We start from the raw sequence: 20521 nt of genomic DNA, 5'->3' as shown, positions 1-20521 counted from the left end.
ATCACCAGCAGTACCAACAGCAGCAGGAGGAAGAGGAGCAGCGGCAGCAGCAGCAACCACATGGCACGCTCGGGCGGGTGCCCGGGGCAGGGGAGGCCGTGGGAGGGCTCCGGGAGGGCCCGCGGGAGGGGGGGGCGCGAGCGTTGCTAGGACGCGGCACTCGGGACGCGCGCGTCCCTGGCAGCCGCCGCCCACGTCAGGGTTTGTTTAATCATCGCGGGGTATTTATGGCCGGGGCTAGCGGGCTGCCGCCGGGGAGCACAGTGAGCGCGCGGGGCAGCGGATGAGGCGCGGCGGCTGCGGCCCAGGGCACCTCCCCCCGGCTTCCCGAACCCTGCCCCGTCCGACCCGAGGGGGAGGATGCAAACAGCAGCCGCGCTCTGAGCCTCCCAGGAAGATAACACCCTTCCCGCCATTCCACCCTGCGCTCCCGCGGAAGCCCCCGGCTCGGCCCCTCCCAGTCTCTCAGAGCCGGGCCAGCGGAAAAGCGAGCGATGGCAGAAAATCTGAGGAAAATAGTCTCCAACGAATTTTTACGATCACTGCCGGAGAAGCTCGACTCCTGGCTGAGGGAGTACAACGTGAGTTTGGGTGGGGGATCCCCCGGGCCCGCCTTCTGTCCAGTTTCCCGCGCAGTCCTGGGCGGCGGTTTCTTTTTATTATTATTTTTAAGAAAAAGAAACTTGTTGTGAAATATCTATAACAAAACGTTTCAGCCATTTTTACGTGTACAATTCAGTGCCATTAACTACATTCACCATGTTGTGCAACAATCACTACTACGTTTCCAATTTTTTTTTTATCACCCTTAAGCAAAAACTCTGTACAGCTTAAGCAATAACCCCCTTCCCCATTTTCTCTTCCTAGGCGGGATTTTTTTAGGGCTGGCGTGGGGTGGCTGCTTTGCAAAGCCCGGGCGGTTGTGATTCCTAAAGGGGATCGCGGCCTCCGACGCTGGTCGCCGGGACGCTACCTCACGTGTCAGTCTGTGCGCTCTTCTCTCCGCTGGGCTGGGCGGGGCTGGAACTCCTCCGCTAGGAGAGAACGCGTTTGCTGGAGCGGTAACCAAGGACGCTGGCGGTCCTAGCAACAAGGCGCCCGGCAGTCCGCTTAGGATCTGAGATCTAGTCCGCCGTTCATTCCCCACCTCCGTGTGTTCATTCCACGCCTTCCCGCTACACCCCTGCCCCTTCCTTTCTGCAAGTGTAGCACTCTGAGGGTACCCAGGAGTTGCCGGTAAACCTCAGAGTAGATTTTTATAAAAATACATCCAAGTGTCAGTGAAACACACTTGTCAGCGTTGCGGGTTTCACATATGTACTGATTAGCGTGGAAAGTAAGGCAGTGTTTCAATACCAAGGCTGATTACGTCTGTAATAAACCAATATTCTGTCATCAAATTTCAAGTTCCATTAATCCCCACCCTCGCCTCTGCTCCCAGTAACCTCCTACACACGAAAAGTAGAATCTGAGTGTCAAATTTACTTTACATTCCATCCACCTTAAAAAGGAGGTTCCCATTCTTACATAGCAAATAAAGAGGGCAGGTGAAAGACCTATGGACTAGGAGTCAGGTCCTCCCTCCCTCGTTCTTGGTCTGGCTCCGCACAGGACCAGCTGTATGACCTTGGGCAATACATTTAACCTCTCTGGGTCTCAGTCACCTCGTTTGTAAAATGGGAGGGATTGGACTAGATGATATGGAAAGTTCCTTTTCAGATACCAGTTTTTTTAAAATCTAGATCAGCTTCGTTTCTGAAACCCTACTGGAAGAATCCAGTGGTTAAGTGTTTGGCTGCTAACCAAAAAGTTGGCAGTTGGAATCTACCAGCTGCTTCTTGGAAACCGTATGGGGCAGTTCTGCTCTGATCTATAGGGTCGCTATAAGTTGCAATCCACTCGACAGCAACAGTTTACTAGGAAGAGTGCAACTTTCTGGTGTCGTGAGTCCGGTGGGCTTCCTCTTCACCCTTTAATCTGGGTTCCTGAGGTGGAGGGGAGCTCAAGGACAGCTGCAGCTTTCTCCTCAGCCTTCACTTCTAGTGTTTAATGTGTACCCCCCAGCCCACCCCTTTTATACCATTAGCATTGACTCTTCCTCATCAAGATTGCAGGAAAATTAATCTCTTTATCACAAAAAAGACTGGGTCTTACCACCATCCTTACCAACAGTTGCCATCCGATTCAGACTCATGGCAACACCATGTCTGTCAGAGTATTACTGTGCTCCATAGTGGCTGATTTTCCAGAAGTAGATCACCAGGCCTTTTTTCTGAGGTGCCTCTGGGTACACTTGAACCTCCAACTTTTCAGTTAGCAGTTGGGCACCTTAACCATTTGCACTGTCCAGGAACTCCTCATCACCCTTGAAACTTCATAATTACTACTCAGTCTCAGAAGGCTGAGAACAACAAATGCTAATATATGTATTCACCCTTCTTAAAACTACCTCACACCAAAAAAAAAAAAAAAAAAAGCAAAAAAAAATTTGTTTTTACTACCCTGGGTCTTACCTAAACTTTGAACTAAAAAATATATGTATATATGTTCAAATGGTCACAGGATAACATTTAATAAAAATGACATTAGCTTTTGATGGGACCAAATTTCAATGATAGTTTTAGAAAATACCGGTAAGCCTTGAGAAATGCCACAGTTTATTACACTTTTACTTCTCAGTACCTGTGGTCCCTCTGTACTCACTGTCTTCTCTCCTCGCCACTCAACAGTAGGGACTTCACTTTCCAAATCTTGTGGCCATTTCCCAGGCAACATCAATCTTCTTGAGCTCTTGGGCATTCTGTTGCTTTTGGCTATCGACACCCCATTTCTCCTAAGGCTCTGATACTTTTTGTCTCCCTGCCCGACCCACCCTTCTCTTGTGACTGTTCTTCAAGGTCCAGACATTAGCAGTCTTCTCCTCTACCTCCACTCTTGTTTCGACTCTTACACGTATGCTGATGAATCTCAAATCCATATTCAGGGCCTGATTTTTTCTTAGCTCTCATTTCTCCCATTGCCCCACTGGACATTTTCAGTTGCGAGTGCTGTTGTGATCTCAAAGTCAAATCAGTCTAAAATCGAACTCATCGTTTCCCACACTCAACCACAGACCTCTTTTAATTGTCTTTCACCCTCTCCCACACCCAACCACAGACCTCTTTTAATTGTCTTCCTGATGATATACTCCATATCCTTTTCATCAGCCTAGTCTATTGGTGCCAACTTCAAAATTCACATAGAATCTGAACAGTTTATACACCTCCACTGCTATCACCCTTGTCAACCTTCCTCCTAGATTATTTAAAAAAAAAAAAATCCAAAGTAATTCTTTTAATTGTAAAATTGCATCGAGTTACTCTCCTGCCAAAACCCTCTGCTTCCTTAGAATAAAAGCCAGAGTTTCTACAATGGTCTTCAAGATCCTACACAACCGTGCCCCTTTAACCTCTCTAACCTCATCTGTTACTCTGTCCATTACTTGCTCAGTCTGCTCCGGTAACACTGGCTTCCTTGCTCTTTCTAGAAGAATGCTGTCAATAGAGCTTTCTATGACGATGGCCATGTTCTATATCTACTCTGTCCAATATGGTAGCTACTGAGCATTTGAAATGTGGCAAGTGCAACCGCAGAACTGAGTTTTTAATTTTATTTAAGTTTAATTAATTTACATTGAAATAATCACATGTGGTTGGTGGCTGCTATACTGGACAGCATAGTTTTAGAGCATGCCAGACAAGCTCTTGCTTCAGGACACTTGCACTCATTGCACCCTCTGCCTGGGAAGGCTTTTCCTCGCTTCCTCACCTCCTTCAAGTCTTTGCTTAAATGTCATCCTTTTAGAGAGTCCCACCTTGACCATCCTATTTACAATCTCCTACCCTCATCCCTAAGGAGCCCTGGGTGGTACAATGGTTAAGAGCTTGTATGCTAACCAGAAGGCCATCGGTTTGAACCCACCAGCCACTCGAAGGGAGAAAAGACCTGGCAATTTGCTACCATAAAGATTACAGCCTAGGAAACCCTATGGGGCAGTTCTACTCTGCAAGACAGTATGGGGTTGCCATGAGTTGGCATCGATGGCATACCAAACAACACCCTCATCCCTAGTACTCACTGTCTCGTTCCCTGCTCTATTTCTTCCCTAATACCCACACCTAATTTTTACTTACTCATCTATTTTTACTGTCAGCATCTCTCCACCCTTACCCCACTAGAATGTAAATTCCAGAGGGCAGGGATTTCTGTCTTGTTCTGCTCACCACTGTATTCCTAGCACTTAGAACAAAGCTTAACACCTAGTAATTGCTCAACAAATATTGATTGAATGATTGCCACCACCTTTTCCCAGACACACAGTTTCTTTGATTCATGTATCTTCTTTAACCTTTATATCCAGTCTAGAATTTCAAATCCCCAAGATAGCTTCAGTCTTTATTATAATTGAAAATGGAAATTGCAGTTTCCAATTAGGGCCACAAGTGAGAGGATGCAAATGCTTTTGATTTACAATTAGTATTGTTCTCTCTAAAAAGATGAGAAAATATCTATATGCCATCTACTGTAAAAGTTAACTTAAATCTAAATTTATTATGTATCTTCTTACCTATTGTTTGGTTTCAACTGAATTGCTGAGAGCTTTCCTGTAATACTACAAGGTTCGTTTTATTAGTTCTAAGGACTTTCGACTTGAAACCATAAGAGGAAGACTATTCGTTGTAGCAAAATGAATTTGTAAAAATGTTGTAAAGAACTATTAAAAGCCGTAAATCATGTTTGCCACAGAAGGTTGATTTTACTCGACAATCCTAGAATGGTTAACCTGCTGGCTGTGACTACACTGATTTAGTTCTAATTAATTCAAGTAGAATAAACTGGTTGCCTTTGAATGGACTCCAATGCGATGGCGACCCCATGTATGTTAGAATAGAACTGTGCTCCATAGGGTTTTCAGTGGCTGATTTTTCAGAAGTAGATTGCCAGGCCTTTCTTCCTAGTTCAAGTCTCTGGGTGGACTTGAACCTCCAATCTTTCAGTTAGTAGCCTAGTGCTTAACCATATGTGCCACCCAGGAACTCCCTCCTGGGTCCTAAGCCCTCAGAAACACTCCTTGCTTGATTATTTTTAAATTTCCAAGAAGGGATATTTTCTAAAAACCCCTAGAGAAACAAATAATAAAATAGTAGCAGACATTGCTGGCTCAATTTCTTGCACTCAAGTGCAAGACCGTCCCAAGTTTTGATGAGGGCTTTCCCTTAAACTTTAGTTTTACTGGATTTAAGGGACAGCTTGGTTTGAACACATACTTTCAGAATTTGTTTTCTTCTTTTGTGGTTGAGACTGTGGGTGAAAGCACCATAGAGCATCCCCTCTTTTTCAACCAGGAATCAAGCCAACTATCAAGAGCTTAACAATCCATTCAACAAATGATTATTAAGCTTCTACTCTGTATAAAACCCTGGATTAGGCACTCTGCCTTTATTGACAGTTTTTAGCTTTCTGCATTTATTCATTCAAAAAAATTTTTTTCAGAGCTTACTGTATGCCTATGTCTGTGCTAGCTGCTGAGAATAGCTCTTGCTTTTCTAGAGGCGAGTTGTCGCCCTGACCTCTGGGTGGGGAGGAGGGTTCTGGGCCTCTTAAAGCTGAATTTCCAACTGGGGGAGATAGAGGAAACAGCATATTCCAAAAAAAAAAAAAGCAGGGTGGCATGAAAAAGCTGTCATATTTGGGAGGGCCTGTAAATGGTTCAGGAGCCCTGGTGGCACAGTGGTTAAGAGCTCGGCTGCTAAGCAAGGGATCAGTAGTTCAAATCCACCAGCTGCTCCTTGGAAACCCTATGGGGCAGTTCCACTGTCCCATAGGGTTGCTATGAGTCAAAATTGACTCGGCAGCAACAGGTTTTGGGTTTTTGTGAATGGTTCAGTGCAGGGAGTGGAAGTGAGATTAGGTTGGGTGCTTAGGGCCAGATGGCGATGGGCCTTGGGAATGGTGTGTTAAGGAGTTTGGACTTTATCCTGAGTGCAAGGGGGAGAAACTAAAAGCATTATGCAGGGAAGAGACATGTTTGGATTACATTTTAGAAAGTTTACCTTAGCTGTGTCATGTTGAATTGTGGTATTGGCAAAGAGTATTGAATATACCAAAGAATACTAAAAGAATGAACAAATCTGTCTTGGAAGAAGTACAACCAGAATGCTCTTTAGAAGCAAGTTTGGACATGTTGTCAGGAGGGATCAGTCTCTTTAGAAGGACATCATGCTTGGTAAAGTAGAGGGTCAGTAAAAAGAGGAAGACCCTCAATGAGATGGATTGACACGGTGGCTGCAACAATGGGATCAAGCATAACAACGATTGTGCATATGGCACAGGACCGGGCAGTGTTTTCTTCTGTTGTACATAGGGTTGCTATGAGTCAGAACCCACTCGACAGTACCTGACAACAACAACAACAACGACATTAGCTGTAGCATAACCAGGAAACTGGAGAACAGACAAGGTTGGACCATACTTTAGCCAAAAGACTATGTCAACCTCTTGTAAGCTACTCTGGCACATTTGGTAAACAAAGTCAAAAACTTTGAGGTTTATGTAAGATCATGCTGCCCCAGATTCTTAAATTTATCAGGCAACATCCGTATGACTTTGTTGATCAACAAAGGGGTGTAAAGGGGTCAAATAACCTTCTTGGAGCTTGGTTATTTGCAGAACTGGATTCTGATCACCTAGTAACTCCACAGAGATGTTAAGATGTTAACATGTTGGCAATGCCTGGAGTAGTTCAACTCTGGCCAAAACTCTCCTCCCTCTGAGATGCTTTTGTGTGCCCTCAGGGCCGTGTGGAGTAGGGAGTTAACCTGGGTCAGGTGCGCTGAGATTTTTTTTTAAATGTATACTCTGTGTAGTTACAGTTGTTGTTGTTGTTAGGTGTTGTTGAGTCAGTTCTGACTTGTAGCAACCCTATAGGACAAAGTAGAATTGCCCCATAGGATATCCAAGGAGCGGCTGGTGGATTTGAATTGCCAGCCTTTTGGTTAGCAGCCGAGCTCTTAACCGCTGCGCCACCAGGGCTCCATAGTTACAGTAGTAAATGGTATGAATTTTCTATACCCTTAAAATTCTATCCTCAACCTAGGATAAGATTGCATTTCTTAAGGTAAAATAATAGACGCCAGGACATTACAATCTCGAAGCTTTTGATTGCTCAGTATGCGAGTGGGCATGGTAGGAAGGACTGGTACTGCTTCCTCTTGCATTATTCTGCTCTTGTGTTACAGAAATTTGCACTAACAAGTGAAAACAACGTATTAAAACCAACACATAAAATGAGACCCTAAAGAGGTATCTCTTCTGTTTGTCTTAGGAAATCTTTGTGGCTGAAGTAAACGCTACCTCTATGCCAAAATATATCTGATTCCAAAGGGTTGTTGTAGTTGCTATGGTGTGTTCAAACAGACTCTCTGCCCACCTTCACTCCTCCCTTCGTCAACGTACTTCTACATTCTTGAGGGTTTAATCTAACTAGTAAATTTATAGAGAATGGTTTTCTTTATCTCTTTACTAGGCAGGCTATGCTGCAGTAATGAATTAAACCCAAATCTCAATATCTTAACATAACAAGTTCTTTCTCATTCATGTAAAGTCTGACGGCAGCTCTCATTCAGCGACTTGCTTCCAGGTGCCCTCTGTGGAGCAGCTATCTCATCACTTGAGCTTTAAGGGCTTAGCTGCAGAGGAAGACAGAGAAAGAGCAAAGAATTTGTACTGCTCTTAAAATACACATATCACTTCCATTCATTTTCCATTGGCCAGAATTTGTTACACAGCACCTATCTAACTTTAAGGAGTCCCTGGGTGGTGGCAAAGGTTCAACGTTAAACTACTAGCTTAGAAGTTGGAACTCATGACAATGAAAGAAATTGACAAGTGATTAAGGGGAGTTGTTTTCTTTTTAAGAGAGAGACTACCAACTTTTTAAATTTGACTTTTCTTATTTTTATATTAATGTAAACAACATCATTGTTTTCTATTTAAGGAGAATAGGCAATGAGCTATGGAAAAAGGAAGTCTAATAGGAATTTTAATTAAGGGTCAAGATCCTTAATTAAAGGGTCAATCCAGTGGAGAAGACTCAAGGTAAGAATAGAATGATACGAATAAGAGAACCATTGGGTGGAGCGTTTTGGTTGATCAGGCTCTCATGAGGGGAAAGAGCCTGTTAATAAGGTGGAGAATGCTCAGAAGTAACAGGAAATGAAAGGGTCCAAAGGATTGGTGTTCACTCTGGATAGGCGCCCCAAGAGTACAAAGCAGAGCAGAATAGTGACTGGTGTGGAGAGAGTCACTCTAGCAGAGCAGAGGGGAAAACAGATCAGGAGCTTTGGTGTGGGCAAGTGAGTGGTGACATTGAGGGGATGGGAACAAGGCCACTATCCTGTTGCTTTCCTTACTTAAACTACTAAACTTCTTGAAAGAGTTGTCTGTCTTCATTGCCTTTGCTTCAACTCCCATTTGTTCCTCAACCCAGCGCAATCTGGAGATGCCTCAAGTTCTCTCCACACCATTCTGTTATAACTGCTCCTGTAATGATCACTAGAGGCCACCTGGTAGTAGGTCACATCTTTCTTTCTTTGTTTTTCCAGTTCTTATCTGCTTGATTTCTCTGCAGCAATACGGTCAAATTTTATGGTTTCAGCTACTTTCCAGATGCTGGTGACTCCCAAATCTGTCTCCAGCTTGGGCTTTCTCCAGAGCTCCTGACATGTGGCTGTTCCAAGACCCTTTTAACCCAGAGAATGGAACTGGTTATCACTTCTACAGTCTTGTTCTTCTACTGTGGCTCCTGGCTGGGCAACTGCATCACAATCCACCCTGCAGCCCAAGTCAGAGATCTGGGACTCCTTCTTTTCCATCTCTGTCACACCTCACGATGGGTTCATTAAGCCTTGAGGATTCAACCTTTTAAATCTTTCTCAAATCTCTCCTCTCCATAGAGATTTGTTGAGACCATAATGCATGAGCAAAGCCGAGAGTAAACCATTCTCTCCTGCTTCTTAAAACCATCTTTCTTTGGCTTCCTGATTCTTTGTCTTTCTTCCTGGTTGCCCTCTCACTTCTTGCTGCTCTTGTTTTAATGTTTTGTTTTTCATTCCTTGGCCCTTCATCCTCAGCCCACTTCTGGAACAGCAAGATTGCCTTCCACTCTGCCTTCAGCCCTCTCCCTATTCTACTCTACACTCTCTCTGATGACCTCATCTACACATACGATGTCTATTCTTTCCCATCTGCTGAAGACCTCCAAAGCCACACCTTCAATCCCATCTTTCTTCTGAGCTCCAACTTATTTTCCATTTGCTTTTGGGTATAGCATGTTTCAGAGCTCCGGCTCCAGTGCTGGAGGCTGCGGGAATGGGTTTAGGTCCCAGTTCAACCTTCGTCTCTTCCCAATTACTTAACCTAGCAGCAGTAGGAGCTTGGCTGACACAGGTGTGATTTGGGGCTGGGAAGGAGCTTTAATGGACCCTTCATGTCTGCACAGCCCTTAACATCTCTATGACAGACTGTTAGCAACCCTGTACCTCCCAACCAGACTCGCCCTCTAATCCAAACCGTATCTGATCTGCTCCTGCCAGAGTGATTTTTATAAAAAGCAAATCAAGTCTGACCATGTCATAGCCATGCTCCCCCATCTGCCCTGTTAAATCCTTTGATGATGAGGTAATAAAGCCTGAAATCTTTAATGTGGCAAATAAAGTACTTCATTATTTGATATCTGAACCTTGTACTCACTTTGCCCTGATATGCCTTGTTGCTTCTTGCCCTTGGTACTTGCTGTTCTTGCCTCTTGAAATGTCCTTCATCAGAGGGTTTTTGCTGCCTCTACAGCACACTGGAGCCCTGGTAGTGTAGTGGCTAAGAGCTACGGCTGCTAACCAAAAGTCTGGGAGTTCGAATCCACCAGCCACTCCTTGGAAACCCTATGGGGCAGTTCTACTCTGTCCTATAGGGTCGCTATAGGGTGGCTATGAGTTGGAACTGACTTGATGGCAACAGGTTTGACAGCACACTATCCGAACAGAACACTTAATACACTCTAAGGTAATTAGTCATTACCCACTGTTTCCCATTCTCTGTCCTACTTCCCCAGCACTGAGCTCATTGACAGCAGGCAGCTGTTTTTTGTTTTTTTTTTTCATGTAGCTTTGTTTCCAGGGCCACCGGAAATAAGAATTCAGTGTTTCCTGAATGAATGAATCTGGAGAATCTGTGCTTTGGAACTAAGAGACGGTATAGTTAATTCCTATCTTTGATGTATCTGTCTTGTGTTTAGTAGAACAATGTGACCTTGTTGCAATTTGAGTATCTGGTACAGTGCTTTGTGTTGGAAGTTTCAGCATGTTGTGACATTTCCTGGGAAAAGGAACTATGTGACACAGTATATCCTCTACTGTCATTTAAATTATATACACTTTCTTGTTTGACAGACATTACTTTAGGCCCCCAATATGTACCAAGCATTGGGCAAGACACGGGAGCAGATAGCAATAATACTACAATAATATTGTACGTCTAATTACTGTGTGCCTCTTCTATGCTAGTCTTTGCACCTGAGTTAGCTCGTGAAACAGGTGCTAACCACATCCTACATAAGAGGAAACAAACACTCTTTTTGAGTTAATACATGGCAAAACCAGATTTGAACCAAGGGCTATCTCATGCCTAAGCCCCTTGCTTCTTTCAGTACTGCATACCACCTCATAAAAAAAAAAACAAAACTCGTAAGTATCAATTATTGTATGCCTTTTGTCTCTGAGGTGATACCCATACATTATTTTGACTTAATTCTCCTAATACCCTACAAGGCATTATTATCCTCATTTTACTAGAGAGGAAATGGGCTCAGAGAGGTTAAGTAACTTGTACAGGATCACACAGAACTGTGGCAAGTAGCTGAGCAAAGATAACTCACTCTTTCATCTAAAACACAATAAAATAAATTAAAAAAAAAAAAAAAAGATCGCTCACTCAGGGCTGATTGACTCCCAAGCCCTTCTATCCACTTAGCACTTGACATGATCTAGCCAGAGGGCAAAAGTCTGAGGATCGAAGTTCAACATGATAAGTGCCCCTGGGTGGTACAAATGATTAATACACTCAGCTGCTAACGTAAGGATTGGAGGTTTGAGTCCACCCAGAGGTGCCTCTGAAGAAAGGCCTGGAGATTTACGTCTGAAAAACCAGCCATTGAAAATTCCATAGAACACAGTTCTACTCTGTCACACGTGGGGTTGCCATGAGTTGGAATCGGCTTGACAGCAACTGTTTTATTTTGTTTTGTTTTTTGGTGATAAGGGCAGGAATAAAACGGCAGGGGCAAAGGGCTACTGGTTCAGTGAGGAAGGAGTGCAGATGCCTGTTAAGGCTCTGGGTTTCCAAATGTTGGACCATATAAGCATTATGCTATTAAACTACTCATTCATTCATCAATGTTCGGACCCTTTAATTTGTTATGGATACTACTGAGAATAGATACAAACATGAGAAAGGCAGTCCTTTGGCCTTTTTTGGGAGGAGGGAATAGAAGGGTGATGCATAGAAACAAATGGCTACAGCAGAGCAGTAAGCACCTACTATTTGCCAAGCATGGAGAGCAAATAGCTGTCCTCTCCGTGGCAACAAGGCCATCCCATCCAGACCCCTTTCCAGGCCAGTCCTGCCAACCTCTCTGCTACACTGACCTACTTTTAGTCCTCAAGGACGCCAGACTTGTTTCTGCCTCAGAGCTTTTGCCCTTGCTCTTCCCCTGCAGCCAGCCCTTCCCCTAGTACTTTGCATTACTGAATCCTATCATCCAGGACTTAGCTCAAATATCACCTCCTCAGAGAAGCCTTCCGTGACTGCCCTCATGGTTCACTATCACATCATCCAGCTCTCCCTCTGCTCCCTGCACTAATCTGAAATCAGTGTAGTTCAGTAGTTAGGAACATCGGCTCTGGAACCAGGCCATGAGTTCAAATTTCAGGTGACATTTTCTAGCTGGGTAACTGTGGGCAAGTTACTTAATCTTTGTGTGCCTCAGTTTTCTCATCTGAAAATGGAGATGAGAATGCTAGTACTCCTATCTCATAGTGCTTTACATATATAAGCTCATTTCATCCTCATGTATTACATAAGGATTAATCCTCACATATATATAAGGATTAAATGAGTTTCTATATGTAAAGCACTGACAATACCTCGTGCACGTTATTGTTGTTGTTGTGTGCCCTTGAGTTGATTCCAACTCATAGCAACTGTCTAGGACAGAGTAGAACTGCCCCATAGGGTTTCCAAGGAGCGGCTGGTGGATTTGAACTCCTGACCTTTTGGTTAGCAGCTGAACTCTTAACCACTACGCCACTGGACTTACTATTTCACTGCAGGTTAACTGTCTACTTGCCTGTCTTCTCTAAGAGTCTGAAAGTTCCATAAATTCCTAGGCCCTGTCTTTTTTTGTCTGATTTTCCATTGTATTCTCAACCCTGCAATGCCTTATTACTGTTAACAAGTAGTATTCTTTATGCACATGTAATGTAAACATTGAACTTATGTAAAGAATGAGAACTAATAAAACAGATAAATTAGTATGCAGTGTATCGTATTACACAGTCCCTGGGTGGTATAAATGGCTAACGATCAACTACTAGCCAAAAAGTTTGTGGTTTGAACCCAGGCAGCGGCAGCTAGGAAGGCAATCCTGGTGTGCTTCTCAAAGTTCACAGCCATCAAAACCCTATGGCGTGCAGCTCTACTCTGCAACACATAGACTTGACAGCAACTTATTTCTTTGTTTGGTTTGGTATTGTATTACAAAACATCTATTCACTTAAAAAAAGAATTTTTTGCAGAGTTCCATTGAGTAGGGAGTCAGGGTTGTTGCTATAACAAACAACTCCAAAATCTCAGTGGCTTAGCACACACACACTTTAGTTCTCAACAAACAGTTCAACGCAGGTGTTCAGTGAGTAGCCTTCCAATTCTTGTGGTCCCACCAACTTTATATCCTCGGGCCCTCTGCTGGATCGTCTGCATTTAGCAGGCAGATGGGGAAAGACAAAGAGGAGACTGTCTCAAGAAGCTTTCTTCTAGGCCAGGCCTGGAAGTGGCACACCTCACTTCCCATCCCATTGACAGGAACTCAGTTACATGGCCACATGAACTCCTGGGAAAACAGGGAAGTAGTCTAGTGCTGTGCCCAGGAGGGCAGGGACCTAGGTTTTGGTGAACACATAGCAGGGTCTGCCACTGGGGGCATACTGGAGCCAGTCAGTCCTTGTAAGGCCCTTGCCTGTCTGCGTTGGGTCATAAAAAAAAAAAAAAAAAAACAGTTTAGTGAAGGAATTGCTTTAATGCCTGCTATTTTGGCTTTGCAGGCAAACTCATGTGACCAAAATCTAAATATTTGCCTTGAACTCATTGAGCAAGTTGCCAAGCTGCAGGGACAACTCTTTGGAATCCTGTCTACAGCAGCCCAAGAGGGTGAGCATGGCCTGTGCTTTCGCATCTGGCTCTCTCCCTTCTTTTTTTCCCCCTTTCTTTTAGCCTCTGTGCTCTGTGACTCAGTTGGTGTGGTTGGATTTCTCCTGCTGACCTGATTTATGTATTCTTTTAGGAGGACATTATGCTGGTGTGGAAATAATCAAATCGCGCCTTTTGCCTTGGCTGGAGGCTTCTTTTACAGCTGCTTCCATGGGAAAGCCTGTTGACAGCACAGTCCCCTCTCTACAGGTATGATGTTAAGGGATAACCCTTGGCTTTCAGCATCCTAACCCGGCTCTGGGAACTCAAACACATGTAACATATGGCTTCGAACTAATGAAGGACTCAACTCTAGTTGGGGAATTGGGGCACAGGTATGACAGGTGAGTTTCTGTATAATGTAGCATAATGGGTTGAGTTTGCTCTTAAGACAGCTGCATTCACATCTCTGCTTTGCCTACTTATTAGTGGTGTGACTTCAGGCAAATCAGTGAGCCTCTGCCTCCTTAGCTGTAAAATGGACATGGTAGTGATCTACATCTGGGACACTGCTTGGCACACAATAGACACTAAATAGTAACTTCTAAGTGACGGATTAGTTACCCAGAAAATTAGAGCTTCAGAAAAAGCGTGCCAGAGTTGTATCCTTTCACCTTACTTATCCAATTTGTGTGCTGAACAAATAAGGTGTGAAACCGGACGATATGAAGATTGCAGCATCAGGTTTGGGAGAAAACTCATTAACAACCTGTGACACGCAGGTGGTACAACCTTGCTTGCCAGAAATGAGGATGACTTGAAGTGCTTACTGATGAAGGTAAAAGACCACAGCCTTTGGTATGGATTATACTGGAACTCGAAGAAAATGAAAAATTTTACAACTGGACCCATAAACAACATCATGGTAAATGGAGAAAAAAATTGAAGTTGTCAAGGATTTCATTCTGTTTGGATCCACAGTCAGTGCCCATGGAAGCAGCAATCAAGAAATAAAGTGACATCTTTGCTTTTCAGAACTTTAAAGAGATCTTTTACAGCAGATTTCCCCATAAGCATGTGAGAGCTGGACAATGAAAAAAAAAAAAGAAGAATTGATGTATTTGAATTGTGGTGTTGGCGAAGAATATTGACTATGCCATGGACAATGAAAAATCAGTCTACGAAGAAATACAACCAGAATGCTCCTTAAAAGTGAGGGTGGTGAAACTCTGTCTTGCTTACTTTAGACACACCATCAAGAAAGACCAATAGCTAGAAAAGGCATCATATTGGTAAGTTAGAGGGTCAGTGAAAATAAGGGAAACCCTCGAAGAGATGGGTTGACATAATAGACACAACAATGGGCTCTAGCATATCAAAGACTCTGAAGATCCCATAGGACTGGGCAACGTTTCATTCTGTTGTATATAAGGTCACCAAGAGTAGAGCTGACTTGACAGCAGCTAACAACAATGACAACAACAACAAGGGCCTCAGTAGAGGATAGTATCCATATGCCTATAAAAAAGACACGTTAATAGGTCTATTATCCAAATTTATGGACCAAGCATTAATGTGTATTATTCAAATTTATACAGCAAACATTAATGCCAAAGATGAAGAAGTTGAAGATTTTTACCAACTTCTGCAGTCTGAAATTGATCAAACGTGCAATCAGGATGCATTGATAGTTACTGGTGATTGGAATGCAAAAGTGAGAAACAAAGAAGAAGGATTAGTAGTTGGAAAATATGGTCTTGGTGATAGAGATGATGCCAGATATCGCACGGTAGAATTTTGTAAGACCAATGACTTGTTCGTTGCAAATACCTTTCATCAATAAAATATACAGGAACTATACACGTGGACCCCGCCAAATGGAAAACACAGAAATGAAATCAAAGAGATGATAGAGAAGCTCAAAATCATCAGTCAGAACAAGGCCAAGGGCTGACTGTGGAACAGACAATCAATTGCTCATATTCCAGTTCAAGTTCAGGCTGAAGAAAGTTTAAACAAGCCTTGGGAGCCACAGTATGACCTTGAGTATATCCCACCTGAATTTAGAGACCATCTCAAGAATAGATTTGATGCACTGACCAAAGACCAGATGAGTTGTAGAATGACACCAAGGACATCATACATGAAGAAAGCAAGAGGTCATTAAAAAGACAGGAAAGAAATAAATGACTAAAATGGACGTCAGAAAAGACTCTGAAACTTGCTCTTGAACACAGAGTAGCTAAAGTGGATGGAAGAAATGGTGAAGTAAAAGAGCTGAACAGAAGATTTCAAAGGGTGGCTTGAGAAGACAAAGTAAATTGTTAGAAAGCTAAAAGGGAGGAACACGCTCAGCGTTCCTCAAGCTGAGGGAACTGAAGAAAAATTCAAACCTCGAGTTGCAATTTTGAAGGATTCGATGGGCAAAATATGGAACAAAGCAGGAAGCATCAAAAGAAGATGGAAGCAATACACAGAATCACCGTACCAAAAAGAAGTGGTCGATGTTCAACCATTTCAGGAGGTAGCATGTGATCAAGAACCAGTGGTACTGAAGAAAGAAGGTCAAGCTGCACTGAAGGCATCGGTGAGAAACGAGCCTCCAGTAATTAACCATATACCAACTGAGATATTTTAACAAATGAATGCAATGCTGGAAGCACCCACTTGTCTATGCCAAGAAATTTGGAAGACAGCTACCTGGTCAGCTGACTGGAAGAGATCCATATTTGTGCCCATTCCAAAGAAAGGTGACCCAACAGAATGTGGAAATTGTCAAACAATATCATTCATATCACATGGAAGTAAAATTTTGCTTAATATTAATTAAAAAATGGTTGTAGCAGTGTATCAGCAGGGAACTGCTAGAAATTCAAGCCAGATTCAGAAGAGAGTGTGGAATGAGCGGTATCATTGCTGATGTCAGATGGATCATGGCTGAAAGCACAGAGTACCAGAAAGATGTTTACCTGTGTTTTATTGACTATGCAAAGGCATTCAACTGTGTGGCTCCCAACAAAGTGTGGATAACATTGTGAAGAATGGGAATTCCAGAACACTTAATTGTGCTCATGTGGAACCTGTACATAGACCAACTGAACAGAACAAGGGGATACTTTGTGGTTTAAAATCAGGAAAGATGTGTGTCAGGGTTGTATCCTTTCACCATACTTACTCAATCTGTATGCTGAGCAAATAGTCCAAGAAGCTGGACTATATGAAGAACAGGGCATCAGGATTGGAGGAAGACTCATTAATGACCTGCATTATGCAGATGACATAACCTTGCCTGCTGAAAGTGAAGAGGACTTGAGGCACTTACTGATGAAAATCAAAGACTACAGCCTTCAGTATGGGTTATAAAAAAATACCTCAACATAAAACAAAAACCCTCGTAACTGGACCAATGAGCCACATTATAATGAACAGAGAAAATATTGAAGTTGTCAAGGATTTCGTTTTGTTTGGATCCTGCAAAAGACCTCTTTAAAGTGTTAAAAAGCAAAGATATCACTTTGAGGTCTAAGGTGCACCTGACCCAAGGCATGGTATTTTTAATCGCCTCACATGCATTCGAAAGCTGCACAATGAATAACAAAGACTGAAGAGGAACTGATGCCCTTGAATTATTGAAAGTACCGTGGATTGCCAGAAGAACAAACAAATCTGTCTTGGAAGAAGTACAGCCAGAATGCTCCTTAGAAGTGAAGATGGTGAGACTTCGACTCATGTACTTTGGACATGCTATCAGGAGAGACCAGTCCCTGGAGAAGGACATCATGCTTGGTAGAGGGTCAGCAAAAAAGAGGAAGACCCTCAATGACATGGATTTACACAGTGGTTTCAACCAATGGACTGGGCAGCGTTTCATTCTGTTGTACACAGGGTCGTTATGAGTCAGAACTGACTTGACAACACCTAACAACAATATACAGTATTTGAAAAATTTCTACATGTCCAATCAATGACATTGATTACATTCCTGAAGTTGTGCACACATTCTCACCGTCCTCCTCCAAATTGTTCACCCACCATTGACTGAAACTCACTGCTCCCTAAGCTTCTCATCTTACATTGCAAGTTGCTGTTGTCAGTTTTATCTCACTAGGTAATTCTTTAAAAGAGCACACTGCTCAAGGCTGACATACTAGTAATCTCACTTTTAAACATTTTTATGGATACATAAATTCCTTTCTAAAGTTGAAGCATTTAGAAAATGCTGTTCTAAGCAAGAGGGCCGTCTGAGATAGTGGTTGAAGGCTTCCTGGTTGGAGATCACGGGGAAGAATTCCAGTCTCTCTTGTGTGGCCCTGGGTAAATTATCTAACATCTTATGTCTCCGTTTCCTCACATGCTGAATGGGGACAATGATTTTATTGACCTAATAGGGTCCTTGTGACAATTAGACATGATAAGCACTCGAGACTATTTGCACGGGGCCTAGCACATTAGGTAAGTACTCAATGGATGTCAGCCATAATTAAGCAATATTTTTTCCTGAAGATTTTCGTATACTTCTCAGATTACCCCCCGACCCCAGTGGGTGTTATTGTGGGTAAAGAGATGTAAAATGATGTCTCAAAGTCTTTATGTGTGTGTGTAATTGAGATACAATTTGCACACAGTGAAATGAACGGGTTGATGAGTTTTGATACATGCGTATACCCATGTGACTTATGCCCTTATCAAGATAGAGAACATTTCCATCACTCCAGATCATTCCCCTCTGCCACTTCCCAGGCACCCCCTCTCACCCCCAGGGCAACCACTCTTCAGATTTTCATCACCGTAGACTAATTTGCCAGGATCAGGATGTCATATAAATGGAGCCAGCACTATGTGTTCTTTTGTGCCTGGCTTCATTAGTTCAGCATAATATTTTTGCAATTCATCCATGTTGTTTTCATGTATTCTGACTTTTTTTTTTTTTTAAATTTCAGGACACATTTGATAAGGAGAGAAATTCTCTTTTTCGGGATCAGGACCTACAATTAGATTCTGAATTGGGCTCAATTCGTAATCAACCCAAACAGGTTCAAGACGAGTAAGAGGAATGCAAGTTATCTTTTTCCAAAAAGAATTATTTGCTCTCAATTAAGTTTGAAAAAGGAATAACGGCTTTTGTACAATGTGGACATTTGCAAATAAGTCATATGATTTTGTGTCTATGGGTGTGGGATGGAGTTGAGAGTCTATGTCTCTCAATTTGGGGACAGGATATCTATATTATGGTCCCCGAGACTGGAGTCCCCTCAGCTTCAGTCCTGGAGTACCTTCTTCTCCATAGGCCCATTATTGTTAGATGAGAGGAAAACAGAAAAAGACACAGAAAGGGAAGGGTGCAAGATCAGGTAAAATGGAAAATTACAAGTGAGGGCAAAAGTAAAAGGGAGCCGGCTGCATTCATCTGCCAGTTGTACTCGTTGGGGTTGGTGGAGGCATATATGCCTGACTAAGTCAGAGTCTTAAAGAATGAACAACTCAAGATTTTGGAATAACTAGTAAGTATAAAAATACGTTGTAAAAAAGTTAAGCAATGCTAAGCAAAAACATTTCTCAGATATATGCTTTGTGCACAGCCAGGGTGGGCTCAGGAATCCCTGCAAAGAACATTGCAGACTTTGGGTTTGTACTCGAGGAAGATGGACAGATGTGTATGAAACTGTATTCAGCATACCTAACAAACACCCGTCAATGAGGTGTTTCTCCTACTACCGCTTTGCTCCGTGGCTGACGTGTTTGCAATAGGAAGGAATCCTATTTTTAACTAGTTAAGGCTGCTGATGGCATAGTCTCTGACCCTGCCTTTTTCTCTGGTGAGATTTCCTTCTTTCTACCCTAAGGGAAAATACCCCTACTGATTTAATTTTGTCATTCAGTAACTCAAGCCTCCCTCTCAGTATAAACATGAAAGTGAAAAATTACCTTATATTCCAATCCTGTTAACATTTTGGTATATGTTACTCTGTATACATGTTTGTATGCATGTGCGTGCACACATGCGTGCACACACACACACCCTTCCACGCATACCTACTCATTTTTGCAATTGAAATCATAGTGAGCCGTTTTATAGCGGTAGCAATCAAAATTTACAAATGTGCAAAAACCATGATTTCCCTAAATTTCTACAACTTATTTCAGTTAATGTCAACTGATGATGATGGAGTGAGGGGGATCTTAAATTTGTAGTTTTAAGGTAACTCAGGATTTGCTGGTTTATTGTAGTCCCTTTTATTTATTTTATTTATTTATTTATTTATTTTTGTGCAAATATTCAGTTAATTCCAAGTTCAAGCTGCCTGTTAAGGGCCAGCTCTGCCCCCTCAAGGGATCTCTTCCTTTCTCCTTTTTAGATTGGCATCTAGGGGCAGAGGGACGCTTGCATGCTTTCCTGGTGCTGGAGGAGAGAAGCTTGTGGTCCTGTACTGCCTTGTGGGCTCTGGCTGGCCTTGATTCCCTCTGGGCACTAGTGTCTTGAGCGGATGAATGCTGAGTTGTGGCTGGTCAGAGTTAGGTCTCCTGGGGCATTAGCAGGCAATCACTGCTGATGACCAGGCCCCTCCTTTTGCCCCTGATGGTGAGTCAGTGCTTCAAGACTCCAGGCTCTGCCTGGTTCAGCACCAGTGAATGCCAGGGTTTCCCACTTCCCCATCTTGCTACTAAAGGTCCTGGGTGGCATAATGTTTTGCTTTCAACTACTAACCTAAAAGTTGGCAGTTCGGATCCACCCAGAAGTGCCACAGAAGAAAGGCCTGGTGATCTGCTTCCATAAAAAGATTACATCCAAGAAAACCCTATTCCATAACACACAGGATTGCCATGAGTCAGAGCTGACTTGATAGCGATGGGTTTTGCTTTGTTTTTTGGTTTTCTTGCTTCTGCGGTTCTGTTGTTACCCATGAGAGGCATCATGGACTGCAAAACTTTATGGGTTCCTACTTTTTTCACCTTATTTGGAAATAATATCAAACTGAGGATAGTACCATGAACACCCACATACTGTTTCACATACCCTTTGCCC

General features: G+C 42.9%; 1 protein-coding gene across 1 annotated transcript in view; it reads left to right on the top strand.

The window, feature by feature from the left end:
* Nucleotides 1-267: 267 nt before the first annotated feature.
* SPATA18 (spermatogenesis associated 18) overlaps nt 268-20521 on the top strand; it is a 41386-nt gene continuing 21132 nt past the window's right edge. Inside the window, exons 1-4 of the mRNA XM_064285818.1 lie at nt 268-581; nt 13413-13518; nt 13652-13767; nt 18438-18541. Coding sequence (XP_064141888.1) covers nt 495-581; nt 13413-13518; nt 13652-13767; nt 18438-18541 — 413 coding nt within the window. The 5' untranslated portion in view covers nt 268-494. The remainder of the gene's footprint in view (nt 582-13412; nt 13519-13651; nt 13768-18437; nt 18542-20521) is intronic.

The sequence above is a fragment of the Loxodonta africana genome, chromosome 5 (genome assembly GCF_030014295.1).
Source record: "Loxodonta africana isolate mLoxAfr1 chromosome 5, mLoxAfr1.hap2, whole genome shotgun sequence".
In the NCBI taxonomy this organism is placed as follows: Eukaryota; Metazoa; Chordata; class Mammalia; order Proboscidea; family Elephantidae; genus Loxodonta; species Loxodonta africana.
Note: the sequence above shows the minus strand (reverse complement) of the source record. Positions and strands in the feature narration are given on the sequence as shown.